The sequence below is a fragment of the Xyrauchen texanus genome, chromosome 3 (genome assembly GCF_025860055.1).
Source record: "Xyrauchen texanus isolate HMW12.3.18 chromosome 3, RBS_HiC_50CHRs, whole genome shotgun sequence".
NCBI lineage: Eukaryota > Metazoa > Chordata > Actinopteri > Cypriniformes > Catostomidae > Xyrauchen > Xyrauchen texanus.
Window position 1 is genome coordinate 5,383,454 of NC_068278.1, and position 25,501 is coordinate 5,408,954.

Genomic DNA, 25,501 nt, shown 5'->3' on the forward strand with positions numbered 1-25,501 from the left:
TGCCACTATATTCATACACACACACACACACACACACACACACACACACACATATACATGTGAAAGTGTATGTTTTATTTTATATTCTATTTACAACTATTTTAATCACATTTAGGCCTTTAAAAATGTGGGGTGGCAAATTAATTAAAAAAAGTACAAATGTAATTTCCTTTAATGTTATGAACTTGTGAAATAATAAAATCTGTCACTGTTATGAGCTGTAAATGATTAACAAGCAGAATTACACCATATAACAATTGAACACCTGTCTCATGAAAAAGTGCAGTGTGTCAACTCTGTCTGTATGTGATCTGCCAGGTCCAATTTTCCTCCATGGGTGTCGTACATTTACAGTGATAGAAAAACACCTCACTAGCATTTTCATGTAGTAAAGGGATGGTGTAGACTCACACCATCAACTCTTGGTGAAAAATACTTTCTGTGCTCTCACACATAATCCATTTTGGCAATAAGATGAATACTGAGATAACAACCTCTCTGTCAACTAGCTTGTTATAACAGTAAGTCACCATTTGCAGATACCATAAAAACAAATGGGGTGAGCCGTAAACTGACACAAACCAGTAACAACTGTGCATGTAATCTGTGACTTCTATTATAAAATAGCAACTCTATCATAGTAAACTCCACACATAGTTCACTTCAAAAGGATTGTTTATTGTAAAACATGTTGAAGATTAGCGGACATGTGGTCCGTTCATTAAGTGATGAACTGCTTCATCACAAAAGCTGTTTATTCAGCACACTGAAGCATGTCCTACATAGACATCCATTCAAAAAGAACAGCCTCTTGTCTCGTCGCTAGTATACACTCATAAAACGTCTTGTGTCTCTGAATAAAAAGGTCTACACAATACACTAGAATTTGGTTTCATTCATATATAATTGAATGGCTCTTGTTATTTTATACTATGTAAAATTAAAGCACAATTATTTACAATTATTTTTAATCTAGAAAGTATTATCTTGACTAGGCTATAAAATATAAAACACTAGTATCTTAACTGTAAACAAATAAAAGTTATTGAGTTTAGCTACAGACAGACAGTGTAAATAGCCTATTAGTGTTGCTTAAGTGTTTTTGTTTTGTTCACCTCTTGCATATAACCAGTGAACATTAACTATTTATCATCATACCTGGCTAGGTGCATGTAAAGTTCAGTAAAGCATATCTTCACTGCTGGATTAGCTGATATTTTCTGTGCACTGCCATCTGTTGTTTGCAGAAAAAAGCAACTGCGGTGCACATCAAGTATGCCATATGCATGATGAAAATATATTCATACTATTCGCATGCATACCTAAAGAATGTATTGCTTCATCAAATACAGTACAAACTGTGACAGTACGCAGTTTCGGACGCAGTGAAGGTTTCACTTCGCTGCTGCGCAGCTTGTGCTCCTTTCCAGTTAAATTGCAAAGCAAATTGCAAACATTGCGCTCAATATAAACATCCACTGACGTACAGATACAATCTTCGTTCATCAAATTATAAAGTTATATTAGGGTGGATTAGAACCTGGTACTCCTTGTACTAGAGGTGAAAACTTTACCTTAAGACCAATCTCATTTTACTGAGCCACTGATTAACAAACTCCCAATACTGACAGTGTTAGATGTACGGATCAAGTTATCAAATTAATTATTGGAAATATTTATTGGAAAGCTTGATTGGTAAAAGATAACTTGATATTATCTGCAAATAACCTAATGAATATTCATGATCTACCCCCAACACACTTTTTAAAACAAAGTGAAAATCAAATGAAGTCATCAGTTTCTGTAATTTAATCAGTGTGGTCCCTAAAACAGAAGAATTAACTGACAAGTCCAAAGCTTATTCTGTAGTGGCTGATCTCAACATGAAATAAAGCAAACCACTACTTTGTCTGAAATGTTTTGAGCTCAAAACTTAAAGACATATGGTAGCTTTGTCCACATTCCCTTTATAGAAAAGAGCACACTGATATTCTATCAAACTTCTCCATTTCTCTTCCACAGACAAGAGAATGTCATACGGGTTTGGAATGAGATGAAAGTGAGTAGAATTATGAACTATGGGTGAGCTAACCCATTGAAGGTCATAAAAGCCATTTCTGCATTCAGAAAGTATTCAGAGCCCTTCTTTTTTCACGTTTTGTTATGTTGCAGCCTTATGCTAAAATGCTTTTTTATGGATCATCTTTGAGATGTTTCTACACTTTGATTGGTGACCACCTGAGGCAAATTCAATTATTGGACATGATTTGGAAAGGCACACAACCGTCTATATAAGGTCTCACAGCTGAAAATGCATATCAGAGCAAAAATCAAGCCATGAGGTCAAAGGAACTGCCTGCAGAGTTCAGAGACAGGATTGTGTCGAGGCACAGATCTGGGGAAGGCTACTAAAAGTTTTGGCTATATTGAAGGTTCCCAAGAGCACAGTGGCCTCCATAATTCTTAAATGGAAGAAGTTTGGAACAACCAGGACTCTTCCTAGAGCTTGCCGCCTGGCTAAACTGAGCAATCAGAGGAGAAGGGCCTTGTAAGAGAGGTGACCAAGAACCCGATGGTCTCTCTGGTTGAGCTCCAGAGATCATGTGTGGAGATGGGAGAAACTTGCAGAAGGACAACCTGCAACATCACTGCAACACTCCACCGATCTGGGCTTTATCTCAGAGTGGCCAGACAGAAGCCTCTCCTTAGTGCAATATGCCTAAAAAAGCACCTAAAGGACTCTCAGACAGTGAGAAACTAAATTCTCTGGTCTGATAAAATGAAGATTTAACTGTTTGGCCTCAGTTCCAAGTGTCATGTCTGGAGGAAACCAGGCACCATTCATCACCTGCACAATACCATCCCAACAGTGAAGCATGGTCACCACCATCATGCTGTAGCATCATGCTGTGGGGGTGTTTTCAGCGGCAGGAACTGGGGGACTGGTCAGATATGAAGGAAAGCTGAATGCAGCTAAATACAGAGATATCCTTAATGAAAACCACTCTGACTGGGCCAAAGGTTAACCTTCCAACAGGACAATGATCCTAAGCACACCGCCAAGACAATGCAAGTGTGGCTTAGGAACAACTCTGTGAATGTCCTTGAGTGGCCAAGCCAGAGCCCGGACTTGAATCCAATAGAACATCTCTGGAGAGACCTGAAAATGGCAGACCACCGACGGTCCACATCCAACCTGACAGAGCTTAAGAGAATCTGTAGAGAAGAATGGCATAAAATCCCCAAATCCAGGTGTGCAAAGCTTGTTGCATCATACCCAAAAAGACTTAGGCTGTAATCATTGCCAAAGGTGCTTCAATTGAGTACTGAGTTAAGGGTCAGAATATGTATGTCTATGTGATATTTCAGTTTTTCTTTTCAATACATTTGCAAAGTTATCAAAAATCAGGTTTTTGCTTTGTTATTATGGGGTATGGGGTGTAGATTGATGTGACATTTAAAAAAAAAAGCATTTTAGCAAATATCTGCAACATAACAAAATGTGAAAAAATGAAGGGGTCTGAATACTTTCTGAATGCACTGTAATACACAGATTAGAAATAGAGAGTGAATGAAATTTAACGTACACATTATTGATGTCTGTTCCTGCTGTGCGCTCCAGGACATCATCTGAGGCCTCTAGACTGGCTGGTATTTCAGAATGCTGCAAAGAGAACAAAGGGAAACACAATTTAACTAGTTTACATTAGTGAGACATTTAATATTTTTAGTATGCACCTCTGTATTTATCTTTTGGGGTTTGCATCCATCAAGTTCCAAATAAAAAAAGAAAACCAAATGAGAAGTACAGTACATTTCATTTGCACAGTAGGCTACTGGATTATCCAAAACTAGATATTAGCATATTATAAAAGGGGTCATGAAATGCTCTTTTTTATAGTTTTATTATCTTTCCTGAGGTCCACTGATAATGTTAGTAAAGTTGTTTTTGCACCTAATCATATAATCACATAATTTAGTAATATACAATATGATAATTTTGCACCCTGTCTCTGGCCCTCTGTCTGAAATGCTTGATTTGACATAAAACTTCAACATAAACGCCAACTGTTATGATTGTCTAACATTGTGTGCCCCTCGAACTGAGCCATTTTTGAAACTCAATTGTAAGAAAATAAATAAGCACCAAAACATTATAAAACTAAATGTCAGGGTTTACACATAACACACATCCAACACATTGCATCTGAATATATTAAACTGTTCATCTCAAGCACAACTTTTAACACTCACACCCTGTCTATACTGGACACGATATTTGCGTCAAAAGCAATAGAACCCATTACAATCAATGATGCTGTCTACCATGGAAGCATCCGTCGAGTTGTGCAGAGAATAAACAGATGTCCCGTTCCATTTTGCACTGTACCCGCTGGCGCTAATACTGCCAACAACACAAAAACATGGTTTAGAAAGTTTCTGTTGGTGCGCCCGGTGTAGACAGCCTAAAGCCATTGCATCGCGTCAATGGACACGCCCGGTGTAAACAGGGTGTCAGCACTATAAACACAGTCAATTAAATATTCATAAATTAAACGGTTTAGTCATGGTTTTTGTGATCGCGTCCAAGATTTTTAACTGCCCCATCCTTCAATAATCGGTCTTTTGAAAAGCTTGAATTGTATTATGACTTGTATGATATGAGCTGAATACAATCCACTCTAAAATACCCTGAAGATACATCAACACTCAGTTCGCAGTATCATTCCATCATGTTTTCATACACCAACAACTAAAAATAGTTCAGATGGGTGAAAGAACGCGTCCATGTTGCATTACCCTCTTCAGAGTTGTAACTTGACACTGTGTCAAGCTGAATACAATCCACTCTAAAATACCCTGAAGATACATCAACACTCAGTTCGCAGTATCATTCCATCATGTTTTCATACACCAACAACTAAAAATAGTTCAGATGGGTGAAAGAACGCGTCCATGTTGCATTACCCTCTTCAGAGTTGTAACTTGACACTGTGTCTTTTAAAAGCGGCCCGAGACAAGTATCAAGCAGTCAAAAATGTCTGTCTGTGCATGTTTATGTAGAAAAACATTTAAATCCAGACAGGCACATAAAGGTGTCCTGTGTAATTCCAATTTGGATGAATCTCTCCTCTTCACCTGTGTGAATGAGTGACTGTGCACCAGTGGGTGGGGCCAAGGGTGCAATGACGAAAAATGGGCATCGCATTTGCAGATGAATTTGATCCTTTTAACTGTGGTGGTGGGGGCGTGAGCAACAGTTTGTGAATGGAGAGCGAGTTCAGGAGACGAGAGTGGTAAGGATAAGCATTTCACCTGTGGTAAATTATCTCTGACAGGTGTTTTGTGTTTCAGCCAGAGCTGGAGGGAGATAAAGCAGCAGCCATAGCAACATTAGAGGAGAGAGAGGAGCTAGAATCCCAAGATGATGCTGTCTCTGTTAAAGAGAAGACTGACTTTGATTATTGAACAATGGAGTATTTTGTTTTGAGTGTATGCCCTGGAAACCAACCTGTAATAAACAAAGCTAAAGAGTATGAGCTGCTCCCTCATTTTTCCTTGAAACTGACCTTAGACCAGTCACAGTGACATCACAAGTTCCACGAATTCCAAACGAGCCAATAAAGACCAATGACTATGAATTCACAGAAAGTTATCCCATGTGGGAACTGTTATGAATTATTATGATTTATCTCAGCAATATCATTTAAAGGTGCACTGGTTAATTTGTTGTTTATGTTGGACTTTAGTCATCTTGGATTTCAAAATGGCATGTAGCATCGTGTATGCTTTCCAGTTTCATATACAGAAACAAGTGTGCTGTTCCACGAAGGCCCTGTCCCAAATGGCACATTCCGGACTTGTGGACTTCCTCAGAGTCCACACTTCGGTGACGTCATGTAGTGCAGACTTATAGGGCCCCTCGCGCAAGTCCACAAGGGCGCATTGAGAAGTATTTTTGGGACAGACTCGATCGTGAAGCATGGTTATTGTTGGACAGGAGCTGCAGGTTCGGTTCGGGGAAATATGCTGCCTATTGTTGTTGTTTTTACTATTGTGTTTGCAAGATGGCTTGCCATGCAGAGAAATCACATTTATACGCTCCGACGTCGTAGAAGACAAGATTATTTTTCATGCATACAAATGCTGATGTTATGCACGGAGGAAAGGGTAAGCAAGTAAATGTTATTGACTTTGTAGATAAACATATAACTTGTCAAAAGTCGTTAATGCATTAAGTCATTATTATTTGATTTACTGTTTAATTTTCTTTTTTCTTTATATACATATATATATATATATGTATTTTATATTTTTTATGGGTACCTTGTTTTTTTTATGTCGTTTTTAATTTACAGGTTTAAATATCCATACTTCACTTACATATGACTCAGTAAAGCCCTGCCATTCGGTTCTATATAATGAATCGTTATGCGATCAGCCTATTATTCAGCGCGCTATTACTATGTTTGAGACATCAACCACTGGTCGATGACCATAATGTTTGTATAAACTGTAGGTAACAACTGGTAAAATGTACACAGTCATAAAAACCATAATGATACTTACACTTAAATATTTTCTTCTCAGCCATGTTATCAATTGTCTGTGTCCGTGAGCGAAAGCGCTCTTCACACCAGTTGTCTGATTGGCCTTTCGCAAGGACTCCTGGGTACTTGAAGTGCGTGAAGCCTGGATCTATGCGGGCTTCGCGGAAGACCGCTTCAAGGGTACAAAGGGGGCGCTGCTGAGCACACTTCAGAGCGTTAAAATGCTAAATGGGACGGCCTACGGACTCGTAGACTCAGCGAGCACGCGCAATTTAAGTCCACGAGACCGAAAGTCCGCATGAAGTGCGCCATTTGGGACAGGGCTATAGAGAAGTGTCCAAAAATGTGGAGATTACTGAAATAAATTTAGTGGTTAGTTATGGGGTCTCAATATTAAGCATCCCACTCCATGTAAAATTAAAGCTTTTATTAGGCCACTGATATGACTCTATTCTTCATTTAATGTGCTTCTTTAGGAGTAACACTTTTTGATGAGGAAAAATACTCAGCGTATCTTTATAAAATAAATAAATAAAGTACAGATCTTAACTGTGAAGTTAACTGAGGTATACTTTGTCAAATGTGAAAATAAATCACAGACTTTGAAATGTACCTTAGTGTGGAATTCCATTTTAGTGCAGAGGAGTTTGGTATGAAGAGAAACCAGCTGTCCATATCCATGCCTGTCCCGTATGTTACTCTGAAAATGGGAATGAATTCCATCAGTCATAAAACATTCTTTTTTATCTGTGAAAAATAAATTATTTCTTCTGACATTTTAAATGATGGTTTGGGAATGAACTTTGACTCACCCATAGTAACCCTGTCTCAGCAATATTGCTGTAGTGTCTCATGCAGTCTTGTAAGCTCTGGTAAGAATGGAGGTTATAATTAGTATGACAGAACAATGTTTGCTTCAAATAACAAGAGACATTCAATAATCTTCTCAGTGTATTAGGGCTGTCTATTAGGGCCAGAAATGTCAGCCAATTATCTATATGGTTATCAACTATTTCTAATAATCCTGACCCAATCAGACCTTTCTTGTCAGAAAAACATACCATACTGCTCAAACATTCCAAGATAATGCCAACGCCAACAAGTGCCAACAGGGTGAACGCACTGATATAAAATAACCCAACAATCATCTAATGTTGCAGTTTGTAAGGGCAGTGTGAATTAGCCTTAAGTGGACATTTAAGAAAGACTCCTATAGTTAAGCACTCAGATAGTTGCTTGAACCATCAGATCCTGCCATAAGGGGCTTATAAAGTGGAGTCTGTATTGTGATTGAATGAGATGCCTGATAGAATGTATTCCCAGATCTTCCTGCTAGAACTACGCTTACGTTAACAGTTCTTGTTTCTAAAACCAATGCAACTGGTGGCACGAAAGCACAGAAAACATCTTGGTTACTGATGTAACCTATGTTCCCTGATGGAGGGAACAAGACATTTTGTCGATGTAGTGACACTAGGAGTTCGATCTTAAGAGCCCCAATCACCTTTGCTTAAAATAGAAAAGGCTAATGAAAATTGGTGAGTGTAATTTGCATGCCACACTCCTACCCCAGACATAAAGGTATAAAAGTATCACACATTCAGACTTATGCTGATGTAGTGACACTTGGGGTTCCTATAGGAAACGCCACAGTTGCTGAACCTTGTCACGAGGAACGGAAGAGTTGACATGGGCAAGCTGCGGCGTGCCTCGCAGTGAGCACTCAACCATGTCGTGACCTTCCAGATAGTTAAGTAAGACGTCTCCCTAGTCCTGTTAAGGGGGGAGGAGGCCCTTATCCAAGAAGGCTACTGGCGGTGCCTTTCTAAATTTGCTGTTAAGCTATCTCCCGCTGAGCACTTTCTAGTATAGCACATCCTGCTGGAGGGAGGTTAACATGTGGAGCATACCTCACATGGACTTGCCAATGGAGAAGTACACATATGGAATGATTCCACAGGAGGACCCTATCTACAGAGAGGGTACGAAGCACAGTGGCCAAGGTAAAGAAAGCTCTGATGAGGGGAAACACAGGGTTCACCTAATGGGAAACCGAACAGTGGAAAATCATACGGGATTACCAAGGGGGAATCACCACGCATGGAGCACACAGGCTCACCTAAAAAAGGGGAATACCATGAGTACTTGTCCTGGTGACATTACTCCTAAGCCAAGTTCGTCACTGAACAGTACTTAGGAATTAAAGTGATGTCCGGAGTTCACCGGGTACGGGGAACTGTTGTGGACAAAAAGGCGCACATTGTCAACTTTGAAAAAGGGGGAAATGTGCAATGCAAGCGGTACACCCAACCGGCTGCCCTGTCTACCTGCTGTTACTGCATAACACTCGGGTCGAAACTGAGTCTATGCTTAGGATATAAAACCTTGCTAAGGTATTGGGTGTAGCCCAACCCGCAGCTCTGCATATGTCTGCTAGAGAGGCCCCCCTTGTCAGTGCCCAGGAGGACGCAACACCTATGGTGGAGTGCAAACAGACTCCCAAGGGGAACGGCAAGTCCTGAGACTGGTATGCGAGGAAAATGGCATCCACAATCCAATGGGCTAATCTTTGCTTGGAGAAAGCTTTCCCCTTTCCTGAAGTCCTCCAAAACAGACAAAGAGCTGCTCCGAGCATCTGATGCTCTGCGTGTGGTCCAGATAGATGCACAGGTTGTGAATTGGACACAGCAACAACAAGGCCGGGTCTTCCTCCTCTGAAGGGAGTGCTTGCATATTCACCACCTGGTCCCAAAAAGGAGTGGATCTCAAGGTCATCTGAGAGTGTGCCGGCCCGAACTCCAGGCATTCGCTGGTAACAGAGAGCACCTGTAGGTCCCCCACCCTCTTGATGGAAGTGAGTGCCACAAGGAGGGCTGTCTTCAATTATAGAGTGCTGAGCTCGGCCTGCTCCAGGGGCTCAAAGGGGGCTCTCTGTAGGGTAGGTAGGACCACAGAGAGATCCCAAGAGTGGATCAGGCACAGTCTAGGAGGATTCAACCTCCTCACACCTTTGAGGAACCTGTTGTGAGGGTCGCACTGTTGTGAGGGTCTCCCGTCCAGTGTAACGTCGTGAGCTGCTATGGCAGCCACTTACACTTTCAGGGTAAAGGAAGCCCTTCCTGAAGGAAAGACAGCACAGACCCAGGCACATCTCTGTGGGTCTACCCCGCGGTAAGAACACCAGTTATTGAAAAGACACCACTTCAAGGCATACAGCCACCTCGTAGAAGGGGCCCTAGCCTGAGTGATCGTGTCTACCACCACTGGCAAAAACCTGCTAGATCTTAAGCATTCCATCCAGGAGCCAGATTTGGAGATTCCAGAGGTCCGGCCATGGGCGCTGGAGCGTCCCTTGCCCCTGAGTGAGAAGGTCCTGTCTCAGGGGAATGCACCAGGGAGGTGCAACTGTCAGGAGCATCAGATCTGAGAACGGTTGGGCCCATACGGCACAACGAACAGGACTTCTGTAAATATTTAGTTTATATGTAGAAATACATTCCACCTAAATATAATTGTGCAATGCTCAAATATTTAGTAGTACTGGACTTAGTGCCCATTCATTCCACAATTAGGCTAAGTTGTAACTTATGTATAGCTGGTGCACCCGACCCTGTTTCCCCCATATTCCACTTCTTCTCAAAGAAAAAAAAGAAAAACATTCTAGGATTGCCAATAGACAATCACAATTAAAAGGGAATTCATAAATAAAATGGATTAAAAAACGTATCGGTTACCTAACGTAAACTCGGTTCTCTCTAGATGAGGGAACGAGTATTGCGTAAGCTAGCTTACGCTACGGGAAAGATTCATCTTTTCTGAGATATTGAAGCCAAAAAATTATCCTTAATTTTTGTATCCATTGTCAACGCAGTGCGGCAGCTGCAGACCTTGAGCGGGCTAGCTAGCGAGCTCATAGGTTGCTCTGCGGCAACTGCTGCAGCCTATAGACGAGCTTGGGCGAACTCGCATCCAATGAGAGGCGTCCGCGGCTCACTGCATCAAAGCCCGCCAAAATGGGCGTGACTTGAGTGCATATAAGCGTAGTTCGTGAGGCTGGAACCCTGGTTTTCATTGACTGAAGCGAAAAATCGCCGTGGCGCTGAAGCACGGCCGGCTACGCAATACTCATTCCCTCATCTAGAGAGAACCGAGGTTACGTTAGGTAACCGATACGTTCTCTTACGAGAGGTTCTCTCGTATTGCGTAAGCTAGCTTACGCTACGGGAACCCATTGTCAACGCCGTGCGCGCCAAGCATCCACTGTATGAGCCCCAGGGAATTAAGGGGGGACCCGGGGGAGCCCTTATGAGTGGGAAAATAATATTTGGCCGGCAAGAATGCGGGTCATTGATTGTGTAATACATAAGCACATAGTGGGAAGGGAACGACAGAGCGCCGGTGCCGGTCTGTGTGGAATGTGCCCCATCAGTGCAGCTCACCAGGGGTAGTACCGCTAGTAGTTTTAGTAGTCCATATTGTAAAATCTGACAAAGGTGGAGGGGGAAGTCCATCCCGCTGCCACACATATGTCGTGAATGGAAATCCCGCTGGACCATGCCCACGAGGATGCCATGCCTCTAGTGGAGTGAGCCCTAATGCCCAACGGGCATGGCAGGTCTTTTGACGCGTATGCAGCAGCAATAGCGTCCACTATCCATCTAGATAGTGTCTGTTTCGAGGCGGCAAGACCTTTGGTGCGCCCTCCGAACGAAACGAAAAGCTGCTCAGAGCGTTTGAAAGCAGCGGAGCGCGCAGTATACAATCTCAGTGCTCTGACCGGGCAAAGGAGATTGGCGTCGCGTTCGCTATCGGGTGCTGGCAGCGGCGATAGGGAAATGACCTGTGCTCTGAAAGGAGTACCGATCACCTTGGGAACATAGCCTTGTCTAGGCTTTAAAATGACCTTGGAGTCACTTGGTCCAAACTCAAGACACGCAGTGCTGACAGACAGCGCGTGAAGGTCTCCCACACGTTTGACTGATGACAGGGCAGTCAGAAAAACGGTTTTGAGTGAAAGGTATTTCAAATCTACGGATTGAAGTGGTTCGAAAGGGGGGGCTTTCATAGTTTTGAGAACTATAGAAAGATCCCAGATAGGAACCGATGGGAGCGCGGGGGTTCATCCTTCTAGCTCCCCTGAGGAAGCGGATGACCAGCTCGTTTTTACCCCATGACTGGCCGTGCAGGGGTTCAGCGAACGCCGCAACGGCCGCCACATACACTTTGAGCGTGGATGGGGATCTGCCCTTATCCAGCAGCTCTTGTAGAAAAACGAGCAGCGACGACACCCCACATGTCCGCGGGTCCAGGTCTCTGTCGGTGCACCATTTTGAGAACACAGACCATTTTGACGCATAGAGTCTTCTCGTGGAAGGGGCTCTAGCGTGTATGATGGTGATTATTACTCCTTCTGGCAGAGCGACGGGTAGTCGTTGATCACCCACGCATGCAGCGCCCAGCGCTCTGGGTGGGGATGCCAGATTGTGCCGCGAGCTTGAGAGAGGAGATCTGCTCTCACTGGGGTGGGCAACGGCGCTGTCAGTGACAGCTGCGTAAGCTCCGGGAACCATGTCTGATTCTCCCAACGCGGGGCTATGAGGAGCACCGAGTGATGCGTTTCCCTGATCCTCTGCATTACCTGTGGCAATAGTGAGACGGGAGGGAAGGCGTAAAGCGGGCGTCTGGGCCAGTCCTGGGCCAGCGCGTCCTCGCTTTTCGAGAAAAATATTGGGCAGTGAGAGTTCTCTTTGGACGCAAAGAGGTCTATCTCTGCTCTGCCGAATAGGTGCCATAACGTCTGGACTGTTTGAGCGTGCAGGGACCATTCCCCTGGGGGAATATTGTCTCTGGACTGTCTGTCCGGGCCGTCGTTCAGGTGGCCTGGCACGTGCGTCGCCCTCAGCGAGCGCAGGTGGCACTGGGACCAACTCAGTATGCGTTTCGTCAGATGGAATAGGTTCCTGGATCTGACACCGCCCTGACGGTTTAGGTAGGATACCACAGATCTGTTGTCCGAATGGACCAGAACGTGGTGACCCTGAATGACCGGGAGAAAGCCCACAAGCACGTACTCGACCGCTATCATTTCCAGACAATTTATGTGAAGGAGCTTTTCCTGAACTGACCATAGGCCGAAAACCGGAGAGCCCTCGCAGACCGCGCCCCAACCCGTGTTGGACGCGTCTGTCGAGATGACTTTTCGGCGAGATACAGCTCCCATTGTCACTCCCCGCTGATACCATTCGGCCACTGTCCAGGGCTGCAGAGCTGAAATACAGGTCTGAGTCACCTTGATGGGCTGGCGGCCTGTGGCCCAAGCCCGGCGAGACGCGCGGGTGTTTAGCCAATGTTGAAGCGGGCGATGTGCAGTAAACCCAGCTGAAGTACTGCTGCGGCTGAGGCCATGTAACCTAGCACTCTCTGGAATTTCTTCAGAGGCGTGAGGCTGTTCATCTGAAAAGATGCGGCTAGTCGCTGAACACAGCGCGCTGTGTAGATAAGCGAGCCGTCATTGCCACGGAGTCTAGTTCTATTCCAAGGAAGGAAATTGTCTGACTGGGCTGTAGTGAGCTCTTGGTCCAATTGACTGCAAGACCCAAACTGTTCAGATGGCTGAGGAGAACTGCTCTGTGAGACAGAAGCTCCATATGTGACTGTGCCATAATCAGCCAGTCGTCCAAATAGTTAAAAATTCGCAAACCCTGACTCCGCAGGGGTGCGAGCGCCGCATCCATGCACTTCGTGAAAGTACGGGGTGCTAAGGACAGGCCGAACAGAAGGACGGTGTGTTGATAAACCTGGCCGTCGAAGGCTGAATCTCAAGAATGGCCTGTGACGGGGATTTATCTGAATCTGAAAGTATGCATCTTTCAGATCGAGAGAAATAAACCAGTCCCCCTGGCGCACATGCGCGAGGAGTTTCCTGATTGTAAGCATTTTGAACGGTCTTTTTGCAAGCACCTTGTTCAAAACCATGAGATCTAATATGGGTCTGAGGCCGCCGTCTTTCTTGGGAACAAGACACGAGACATGTGGGGACACGAGACATGCAGTGCTTGTGTGTAGAGGTGAACACTGGATTGTGGGCACATTTTCTACACATAGGGCTGGTCGTGTGACAGAACGGCCAGAGAATGGACGCGCACGCATTTGTGGGCGCCTTCATTGACTCTGACGCTCGAGCGGTTCGTAACCGCTTTATGAGAGCGTGCTCTGATAGGGGCACGGGATGTGTTATGCTTGTGTGTAGGGGTGAACACTGGGTTGTGGGCACATTTTCTACACATAAGACATGTTTGCTATTTACAAGATTTATTTGGGTCGCCGTGAAAACGGCGTTTGAGTGCAGGCAAGCGGGCAGTGTCACCGACTTGTTGGCTGCTAAATTCACCACTGCAGTAGCCTGAGAGAAGGGGACTGACAGGGGCGAAGCTTTGACGGTGGTCCGCCGCGGCGGGACTGAGCCGTCGCTTGTTCAACACAGTTAGGAAGACTTCGGCTGCTCGGGTTTCAGCGTTACCTTAGATCGAGGCCCGCGGGGCGGCGGTCTGCGGCGGCTGTCTGAGCGCTGATCGAGGGCGGCCGCCCTGTCGACGCTGAGAAGTCTGAGTTTGTTGAACTGGGCGCTGTGAAGAGGCTCGTGCAGGAGGCTGATCACGTGAGCGGCCTGCAGAGGAGCTAGCGCGACGCGGCAGGAAGAGGTTCATGGCTTGGGTGGCTTTCTGGACTTCTGAGAAGCGGTCAACAATGCCACTCACCGCGGAGCCGAAGAGACCGGTCGGAGAGAGCGGTGCGTTGAGGAACGTGGAGCGCTCTGCTTCTCCCATGTCGGCTAGTGTTAGCCACAAGTGTCTCTCGGTCACAGTCAGCGAGGCCATGCACTTCCCTAGAGCTTGGGCTGCAGCTTTGGTAGCCTGAAGGGCGAGGTCTGTCGCGCCAGTAGATCAGTAACAGCCTCTGGGTGCCTGCCTTTCTCATCCCACTCGAAGAAGGTCTGCTTGTAGGATCTGTAAAACGGCCATTGAGTGCAGAGCAGATGCGGCTTGGCCGGCGGCGGAATAGGCGCGGCCAACATAGGCGGAAGTCGCTTTGCAGGCCTTAGATGGGAGCACAGGCTTGGAACGCCATCTCGCGGAGGGCGGACAAAGGTGTGCTGCTACCGAGTCCTCGACCGGGGGGATGGAGGAGTAGCCTCTCTCAGTGGCGCCATCCACCGACGCGAGAGAGGTGGAGACGTGGGAACGGGACCTGGCTGAAAAAGGAGCGTTCCACGACTTTGCAAGCTCCGTGTGTAATTCCGGCAGGAAGGGGCGGCCCGGCCGCGGGTGTAGAGCGGCGATGGCTTTGAAGAAAGCAGCCGTCGAGTCTGTTGGGTGCCTGCTCAGGGGGCGGTGACCACTCGAGCCCGAGGCGGTCGACGGCCTGTGTGAGGAGGCGTGTTAACTCCCCTTCGACTCCGGCGCGGGTCCTGCTGGATTTCTGGGCCGAGGAGGAGGCTTGGGAGCCTGACCACTCCTCGCTGTCCGAGCCATGATGGAACAGCGGCCCTTATCCTCCGCCTCGTCATCCGAGATGGCAGCAGTGTGGCCGCTGGCGGCAACTGCGCGGCCCCGGGGCGGGGAGGGTGAAAGCGATGCTCGAGGGAGAGGCTCCGGCGAGGCAGTCGCTTCAACCACAGTTTCCGGCAGCCTTTGTGAGCGGTGCTTCTTCCTGCGCGGCTGAAGGTAAGGCGGCGCAGCGGTTTCTGCTTTGAGCGCTTCGAGTCGAGCCCGCAGGGTCGACATCGGTAGCTCCTCGCAGAAATCGCATCCGCCCTCAGTGAGGGCGAGCTCTGCGTGCCCCAGTCCCAGGCAGAGAGCGCAGATGATGTGGCGGTCTCCTGTGCTGAGAAGGGCGCGACATGAGGCGCAAGTGGAGCGAGGCATCTTGAAAAAGATGCTCGTACTCTTTTGTGAATAGTTCTTGAGATCTAGCTTGCTGAATAAAAGGATACGTCGTCGGATGGCGTAGCTCGCAGGATGGCTGAAGGTGGCTGAGACGGCCGGCTTCTTCTAGCGCTGTCCACACTTGCTTGATGCCCCTCGAACGGCGACGCGGCTTCCAGGTCAGCGATGCGAAGAGCTTCGCTGAAGAGATGAAAATCAGGGTTCCAGCCTACGAACTACGCTTATATGCACTCAAGTCACGCCCATTTTGGCGGGCTTTGATGCAGTGAGCGCGCGGACGCTTCTCATTGGATGCGAGTTCGCCCAAGCTCGTCTATAGGCTGCAGCAGTTGCCGCAGAGCAACCTATGAGCTCGCTAGCTAGCCCGCTCAAGGTCTGCAGCTGCCGCAGTGCGTTGACAATGGATACAAAAATTAAGGATAATTTTTTTGGCTTCAATATCTCAGAAAAGATTAATCTTTCCCGTAGCGTAAGCTAGCTTACGCAATACGAGAGAACCTCTCGTAAGAGAACTACAAGTTTTTATTCTAACAATGCAAAAGTTTTTCTTTAGAGTTAGGATTAGGGTTTTGGTTAACCTCTATATAATTAATGAGATTTCTTTATTTATATCATGTAAATGTGTGTTGAAAACAAACACCCTGGTGGTCTTGCAAAGATCCCATTGTTCTGAACAATAAGGCCTACACAATTAGATAAAAAAATTGAAAATAGAAACCTAGTTGCTAACACAAAAATATTCAGAACATAGTTACTATGAGTCTCTGATTTTATCTGATCAAAAGACTGAAGACATGGTCACATTCACCCTTAAATGGTGAAATTTAATCTGATAGATAAAATAATTTCCATACACACATTTTTTGCAGGGTTTGAGTGAAAACAGAAAAACGCTGTTGGTTGTAGACTGTTGAGAAAGACAAACTCTTATGAAAGAGATGCTTTTATATTTGAGTATACAGTTATGGACAGATGCAAAAAGAAGCATGCTTACATTGCGGTGGCCATCCCGCAGAATTTTGTGCAACACATGACAGAATTTCCAGCTGAGGATGGCGTTGCTTGGTAAGGGTAGGCCGATGGCATATGACCAGAAGGTGTAAGCCCCCTTCTCTCTGTGCGTTCCCAAAATAATTCCTGAACAAGGCACTAAGGAAAAGATGTCAAAAACTATTGATAAACATATCAAACTCACCCGCAAGTTCACTCACACTCCCCCATTGTTTAGTTATAACATCTAACAGGAATGAATAGGATGTTTCCTTGAATAGTGCAATTTTCACAAAATGAAACATTACAATGTGACATTACAATGCTTTTTTCCACCTTTTTTATTTTAAAGAAATTTAAATTTGATTATTAGATTTTTTTACTTCTCTGTGTTTCTTGTGTCACTATTACAGGTGCTCTGACAGAAACCTTTTCCCATATTTTCAGATCATTTCTGAAAAAATGTATTTAAAACTATGCAAACAGACAGGAATGATCAGTAAAGTAAGGCTTAGTGAAGCATCGCTTCATCTGAGAGATCATTTCTTTTACCATTTTTGGAAGGTTCAAAACTTGTTTCTGTCTTAAAATATTTGAGAACATGGTAAATGTCCACACTTTCACTTTTAAACCCATTAAATAACACATACAATGACCAGCACTGCTCTTTATACTATACTTTGGTGCTTTGTTACACCAGACTGAGATGCTATATGCCTGTTACCTTTGAGCAACGACTTGAAAACAGGTTACCAATTAATCAACAACATTTTAATATGAATAAGAAAGTTGATAATAAATGAAACAAAAAAAATAAATGGATTGTTTGGTGGCATTAAGGATACTGCGTGCATGTTTCTCCTTCAGCGGTGTCTCTGTGGAGTTGATGGCCTTACTGATACTGCTGAGCTATGGAGAAAAAGACAAGAGAGAAAGAAAAAAATTACTAGGGAAAATGACAAGTAATTGTCATGCTTTGTGTGCTAATGCTGATTACATGTCTGCTAAGTAAATTGACCAGCTTGTAAGAGAAAGAACATGTCTGTGATAGAGGTAGTTTTGAGAATTGAGGACCAGTTCTTAATAAGAACTGTTCTGAACAGAATGTTTTCATGATGTTCTGTTCTGTTAATGGTTCTTGTACGTCTGCATTCTCAGAACATTGCACTAAAATATTCTGAATTGAATATGATGAGAGGAAAAGGCTTGCCACTGTTAAATAATACCATGACATTAAACAAAAAAATTATATTCCGATGGAGGGAAGGAGACGTTGTGTCGAAGAAGCGACACTAGGGGTCTCTCTTGAGCGCCGAATATGCCTCTGATCTATGAAAAAAAGGCCAATGGGAATTAGGCAGACAGTATTTGCATACCCCGCCCCCGGACATACGGGCATGAAAGTGGGCAAATACGTCGAGTTAATTCAGGATTTTTCTGAGGATCTGGAAATGGTCCGGGAGGACACAACGTCTCATTCCCTCCATCAGGGAACAGAGGTTACATCCGTAACCTAGACGTTCCCTGTCTGTCGCTCACTTCAACGTTGTGTTGAAGAAGCGACACTAGAGGTCTAATTCAAATCACGCCATGCACTGAGACGTAAACATGTACTGCTGATACAAGAGCGGGCAGGTATATTTACGTGCAAAGGCGACTAGTTGTGTCAGACTACACGTACCCTTCCCCAATGCCCCATAAAAAGACGTCGGAACCCTTTTGGTTACCCTAAGCAGGGGAACAAGGCGATGCTTGCCAATCTGGGAATGGGCCGAGCCTAGCCGGGCCTCTTTTCTCTCTATGTTTCCCGCATAGAGCCAAAGTGGCTGGGGCCCTTACACGCATCGTGGGAAGGGAGTCTTACCCAGTTTCTTACTCTTTCAGGGGGAAAATACCCTACGGAGACAACACCTGCCCAGGAACAGGGAGGTAAGTGGAAAAATACGTCACATGGGCCACTCAGGTCACATGTGGAAAAAATGGCGCGGTGGTAGATCCCGCCTCATGGAGGGGGGAGTTGCTACAGCATGGCGACCGGAGGGCAGCTGGAACTGCCTAAGGGAGATACGGGTCCACTCGCAAGGGGACATACTGTGGAAAATACACACAGGAGGAGTCCACGCAGGAGTCCCGACCTGTGGAGCACCTTATTCCAGTACTGGGTATATTTGAGTACCCTTTAGTGGATTGGGTCAGTGAATTCCCCCGCCGAATTGCGGACCCATGGGGCTAAGGAGTCGTCGTCCAGGGATCAAATACATGGAATCTCCTGGGAGAGAAAGTGCACAGTTTTACCTCAACCAAGGGAAAGGGCGTTAGGTGCAAGCAATCCACCCGGCCAGTCCGTCAGCATGTTACCGAGTTCTACCAGCTCGGACCTGAGAAAACACTCAAGTCAAGTCAAGTCAAGTGGTTTTTATTGTCATTTCAACCATATACAGTTAGTACAGTACACAGCAAAACGAGACAACGTTCCTCCAGGACCATGGTGCTACATAAAAACAACAAAGGACCAACATAGGACCACATGAGACTACACAACGAAATAAAATACCTATATAAACTACCTATATATACCTATATAAAGTGCACGTGCAAACATGTGCAAAAAGTACAGGACAGTACAACAAATTACTGACAATGAACAGGACAATAGACAGTGCAGCGCCGACCAGTACTCAGTAGTGCAAAAAGATGACAGTTTCTAAAAATGTAAACATAACATACTATGAGATAGTGTTCTATGCACATAGCAGTTATTGAGGTAGCAGACAGTTATAAAGTGACAGTTATTAAAGTGCAACTCAGGACACGTGTGTGTCAAACCAGTCTCTCAGTATTGAGAAGTCTGATGGCTTGGGGAAGAAGCTGTTACACAGTCTGGCCGTGAGGGCCCGAATGCTTCGGTACCTCTTGCCAGACGGGAGGAGGGTAAAGAGTTTGTGTGAGGGGTGTGTGGGGTCAGTCCACAATGCTGGTTGCTTTTATGGATACAGTGTTTTTTGTAAATGTCTTTGATGGAGGGAAGAGAGACCCCAATGATCTTCTCAGCTGTCCTCACTATCCTCTGCAGGGCTTTGCGGTCCGAAACGGTGCAAGTCCCAAACCAGGCAGTGATGCAGCTGCTCAGGATGCTCTCAATAGTCCCTCTATAGAATGTAGTGAGGATGGGGGTTGGGAGATGTGCTTTCCTCAGCCTTCGAAGAAAGTAGAGACGCTGCTGGGCTTTCTTGGTGATAGAGCTGGTGTTGAGGGACCAGGTGAGGTTCTCCGCCAGGTGAACACCAAGGAATTTGGTGCTCTTGACGATCTCCACAGAGGAGCCGTCGATGTTCAGCGGAGTGTGTTCACCTTGTGCTCTCCTAAAGTCAACAACCATCTCTTTTGTTTTGTCGACATTCAGGGACAGGTTGTTGGCTCTACACCAGTTCGATCAGCCGCTGCACCTCCTCTCTGTATGCTGACTCGTTGTTCTTGCTGATGAGACCCACCACGGTCGTGTCATCGGCGAACTTGATGATGTGATTCGAGCTGTGCATTGCTGCACAGTCGTGAGTCAGCAGAGTGAACAGCAGTGGACTGAGCACACAGCCCTGGGGGCCCCAGTGCTCAGTGTGGTGGTGGTGGAGATGCTGTTCCCGATCCGGACTGACTGAGGACTCCCAGTCAGGAAGTCCAGGATCCAGTTGCAGAGGGAGGTGTCCAGGCCCAGCAGGTTCAGCTTTCCAATCAGGTGCTGGGGAATGATTGTGTTGAATGCTGAGCTGAAATCTATGAACAGCATTCGAATGTATGAGTCCTTATTGTCTAGGTGGGTGAGGGCCAGATGGAGGGTTGTGGTGATGGCATCGTCCGTTGAACGGTTTGAACGATACGCAAACTGCAGTGGGTCTAGTGAGGGGGCAGCTGGGTCTTAATCTGCCTCATGACGAGCCTCTCGAAGCACTTCATGATGATGGGTGTAAGTCGCGACGGGACGGTAGTCATTGAGGCAGGACACTGAAGACTTCTTTGGCATGGGGATGATGGTGGTGGCCTTGAAGCACGTTGGAACAACGGCGCTGCTCAGAGAGATGTTGAAGATGTCGGTAAGAACATCTGCTAGCTGGTCTGCACATCCTCTGAGCACTCTGCCAGGAATGTTGTCTGGTCCAGCAGCCTTCCGTGGGTTGACTCTACGTAGAGTTTTCCTCACATCTGCCGTGGTAAGACAGAGCACCTGGTCGTTGGGAGGAGGGGTGGACTTCCTCGCCATCACGTCGTTCTGCACTTCAAACCGAGCGTAGAAGTCGTTCAGCGCATCTGGAAGGGAGGCATCTTTGTCACAGGCAACTGATGTTGTCCTGTAGTTGGTGATGGCCTGGATGCCCTGCCACATGCGCGCGTGTCACCGCTGTCCTGGAAGTGACTGTGGATTCTCTGGGCGTGGCGCTTTGCCTCTCTGATTGCCCGTGACAGTTTGGCCCTAGCTGTTCTTAGGGCTGCCTTATCGCCTGCTCTGAAGGCGGAGTCTCGGACCTCAGCAGCGTGCGCACCTCCGCAGTCATCCACGGCTTCTGGTTGGAGTGTGTGGTGATGGTCTTGGAGAAAGTGACATCATCAATGCACTTGCTGATGTAGCTGGTCACTGATGCTGTGTATTCCTCCAAGTTGGTAGAATCGTCATATGTTGCAGCCTCCCTGAACATGTGCCAGTCAGTACACTCAAAACAGTCCTGAAGAGCAGAGATGGCTCCTGCTGGCCAGGTTTTCACCTGCTTCTGAAGCGGTTTTGTGCGTCTGACGAGCGGTCTGTATGCTGGAATTAACATAACAGAGTTGTGGTCTGAGTAGCCGAGGTGGGGGCGGGGCTTGAACAAGATCAAGCGCGTTCGCCCCTCTCGTTGCAAAGTCCACATACTGATGGAATTTAGGGAGCACTGTCTTGAGATTTGCATGGTTGAAATCTCCGGCGACAATAAACAGTCCGTCGGGGTGAGCGTTCTGCAGTTCGCTCATAGCCCCATACAGTTCACAGAGCTTCCTTAGCGTTAGCGCTGGGGAATGTAAACTCCGGTTATGCAAACAGTGGTGAATTCCCGTGGTAGATAAAAAGGTCTGCATCTAACAGTCACAAGCTCCACAAGTAACTAGAGACTAGCATAGAGTTCTTGCACCATTCCGTGTTGATGTAAACACACAAGCCACCACCGCAAGTCTTACCGCAGAGAGCTGTATTTCTGTCGGCACGAAATGAGGCGAGCCCGTCTAGCTGAATGGCGGCATCCGGAACTCTGTCGCTGAGCCACGTCTCCGTGAAAACAAAGACGCAGCAGTCTCTAAACTCACGCTGCGTAGCCTGCTGGAGTCGGATATAGTCCAGTTTATTGTCCAGGGAGCAAACATTTGAGAGCAGGATAGACGGGAGAGCCGGCCGGCTAGGGTTTATTTTTAGCCTAGCATGGACCCTCGCCCTCTTTCCGCGCTTCGCTCTCGCACACCGCTACGACGTCCTCTCCCGGCCACCGGCATCAGGTGACGCCGAGGGCTGGAGGCCTGGTCTCCGCAGCAAGCCGAGTACGCGTAGCGCCTCCTGCAGGTCATCATGCAGCTTGGTTTTTGCATGAGTCTTATATTTGAGTAGTGTCTGGCGATGGTAGAACGAACACTGGTTGCTCCGATGTCCATGTGTTGCAAAAGTCGGGCTTTTTTAACAAAAATAGCACCATTGTGGATCCGGAGTGGCCGCTGCGTGCTACCGCGCCGCCATCTTGGATCAAAAAAAAAAAAAAGGTATTAGGTGTTGCCCAACCCGTTGCTCTACATATGTCTACCAGGGAGGTGCTCCTGGCCAGTGCCCACGAGGACGCAACACTCCTTGTTGAGTGTGCTCGGACCCGCAAGGGTCTGGGTGTGATAGGCCAATGAAATGGCGTTCCCTTTCCGCTGTCCACCAAAGCAGACAAAGAGCTGCTCAGAACGTCTAAAACTCTGCATGTGGAGAGTCGTGACATGGCGGGAGTGTACGCCGTCTTGGCGATTTATGTACGCTACCGCGGTGGTGCTGTCTGACCTGATTAGGACATGTTTGTCTCGAACTAACGGGAGAAACTTCCGCAGGGCAAAGAAAACAGTCAACAACTCTAGGCAACTGATGTGCCAGCGCAGCGGGGCCCCTTTCCAATGGCCCGCTGCGGTGCCCGGACCCAATTTGGCGTGGGTCGTGACCAGGACGCATCGGGACACCTGCTGCAAGGGGACTCCTGTCTGCAAAAAGAAGAGGTCTGTCCAGGGTTTTGAAGTTTGGCAGCAGGCGGGGCCAGTGCTGAAGCGGTCTCATATGTATCAACCCCAGTGGCGCGACCGCCGCAGAGGATGTCATATGCCCCAGGAGCTTCTGGAAAGGTTTTAAAGGGACCGATGTGCCCGGCCTGAAAGCATTGAGGCATTTTAGCACTTTCGTGAAGACGCGAGGGGACAGAGACATGCCGAAGGGGAGGACTTCGTACTGATACGCCTGGCCGTCGAACGCGAACCGTAGGAAGCGACGGTGTCGAGGCAGAATTGAGATGTGGAAGTATGCATCCTTCAGGTCTACCGCTGCGAACCAATCTAGATGCCGGACGCAAGTTTAAATGTGTTCTTGCTTGTGCATTTTGAATGGGAGTTTGTGCAAAGCCCGGTTGAAAAACTCACAAGTTCAAGACCGCAGCGCTTCATTGGGTACGATGAAGTAAGTGCTGTAGGGACCCTTCTTCATCTCGGTTGATGGGACAGGCTCTATCTCGTCTTTGAGTACGAGACGATTTCCACACGCAGGGATTTGGCTTATTTCCCGTGCACTGCGGTAAAGCAGACGCCCACGAAGGGGGGCGGAGGCCTGGCAAACTGAATTGCGTAACCGAGTCGGATGGTCCTGGGCAGCCAGCATGACGGATTAGGAAGTGAAAGACACGGCTGTGAGTGGCGCACATGCCCGCAGAACCAATCAATTAGCTGTGAGGGGGGGGACAGGGTTTTCCGGTCCAGCCTCGCGTTTGCGGTGGACCTCTGTGCGTCAGGCTCAGACTGGGCGCGCAGACCCAAAGGTGGCGGCCCAGACGAGTCATCAGCATCAGACGCCGCTATAACGCTCTCCGATGCAGCGGCGATGTCGTCATCCAATTCTGGGAGCTTAAGGGACCGGCAGGCCGGCCGCGAAGTGGGCCACACTTATCCAGAGCTCGGACGGAAGCAAGCAAGCGTGCCGGGGAGGTGGGTGGTTCGAGGGGACCCAGCGAACGGAGCCCATCATTATCTCCAAATCGCCTCCATCGCCCGAGGTGCGGGGGGTGGCTGAAGTGGCTTTCTCTCATGACAAAAGAAAGCTGCGACCGCAATGCTTCCACGTCTATGTTCTTGCACTGAGAACATAAACCATTTGAGAGAAATCACTCATCCCGAGCTCGGACGGAAGCAAGCAAGCGTTCCGGGTAGTGGGTGGTTCGAGGGGATTTACCCAGCGAACGGAGCCCGTCATTGTCCTCAAATCGCCTTCATCGCCCGCGGCGCCTGCCCCAATCCCGTAGGAAGGAGGCGAGGCACGGGGGGCGGCTGAAGTGGCTTTCTCTCATGACAAAAGAAAGCCGCGACCGCAATGCTGTCATGACTATGTTCTCGCACTGAGAACATAGACCATTCATAAAACGCTGCCTGAGTGTAATCGCAGCCCAGGCATGCAAGGCAGCTTTTATGACCGTCAGAGGTGGGGAGAAATCAACCGTATCCAGAAACTGTAATGCGCTGTAGAATTCAACAGCAGGCAGCGTCAGAGGAACAGGAACGGGTGTGTAACTCGCAGCTGACTGCATACGCGACCGAAGCATAGATCAGAGGCATATTCGGCGCTCAAGAGAGACCCCTAGTGTCGCTTCTTCGACACAACATCGAAGTGAGCAACAGATGGGGAACACCAGGAAAATAGCAGAAAATGTCAATTGACTTGTGATATAATTTCTGCCTGTCCAAAAGTAGACCATTAAGTACTAAATACTAGGGATGTCATAAAATATAGATATATTGATTATTGTGCAGCGTGTTATTTTATCAATATATTTCAGAGGGATCGATATATTAAAATTAGCTGACATCTATACGATCAATTCAAAGTAGAAGCCCAATTTGCGTGCTTTCCAGTTCACTTAGATGGCCTCAATTTAACAGTCTGGTGTAATTATGTTTTCATCACAAGAGGATGATATAACATTTACTGAAGCACACACACACAAACACACACAGGACAAGCTTAAGTGGCATAGGAGATGGTTGCCCAAAGTTATGAAAGTTTTGGTACTTCTTCAAGAATGAACGAAGTGACATTGATGAGTTTGCATGTTAGTGAAACAGTTGTAAATGCGCAAACTGTACGATTAGAAATAGCAATGTTTATTATAAAATTTTTCTGTATGTAGCCTTGAATGGGTCTTTCATTCAAGCTGTCAAACCACAAAACAACATACTTGTAACTGAAAATACATTATTAATCTATTGTGAAAATGTATCTTTCAAATAGCTTATACATAGAGTAAATAATCTTTTTTCTTTGATAATGATTTGGGTAGAATTTAATGAAAAACGATGAGAATGTTGACAATGAGCATTGGCTGTTTGTGCATACCTTTGTAGAAAATAAAAAATTATTTCTAATTTTAGAATGTGCTATGTCATCTGCCAGTGCATCCGATGTGCAAACCCCTTTAATTTATCCTGACGCTTACACTTTACCAAAGCTGTGTTGAGAAATATGTTTGAAAAGACAAATACTATTGTGCAACAATCAGGACTATTTATATCTGAAAAAAAAATCCTGATATATATCAGTAATAATCAGGAAAATCTTCCGATTATCGATGTGTGAAAAAGGCATCGATCCCAAGCCTACTACATACTATTATACACAAACAAAGCAGAATGTTAATTTCAGCCAGGGCTGTTTCTAAGCTTAGGTGAACTAGGAGGTCTAGGAGGCCACCACCACGCCCCATTCCCATCTCCGAG

At 46.6% G+C, this 25,501-nt stretch overlaps 1 protein-coding gene across 1 annotated transcript in view; it reads right to left on the reverse strand.

The window, feature by feature from the left end:
* hip1rb (huntingtin interacting protein 1 related b) overlaps positions 1–25,501 on the reverse strand; it is a 107,140-nt gene that overhangs the window by 48,472 nt on the left and 33,167 nt on the right. Inside the window, exons 2-6 of the mRNA XM_052109607.1 lie at positions 17,332–17,395; positions 16,491–16,633; positions 7,364–7,420; positions 7,165–7,251; positions 3,588–3,664 (exon numbers count right to left, since the gene is read on the reverse strand). Of these exons, the coding sequence (XP_051965567.1) occupies positions 3,588–3,664; positions 7,165–7,251; positions 7,364–7,420; positions 16,491–16,633; positions 17,332–17,395 (428 nt within the window). The remainder of the gene's footprint in view (positions 1–3,587; positions 3,665–7,164; positions 7,252–7,363; positions 7,421–16,490; positions 16,634–17,331; positions 17,396–25,501) is intronic.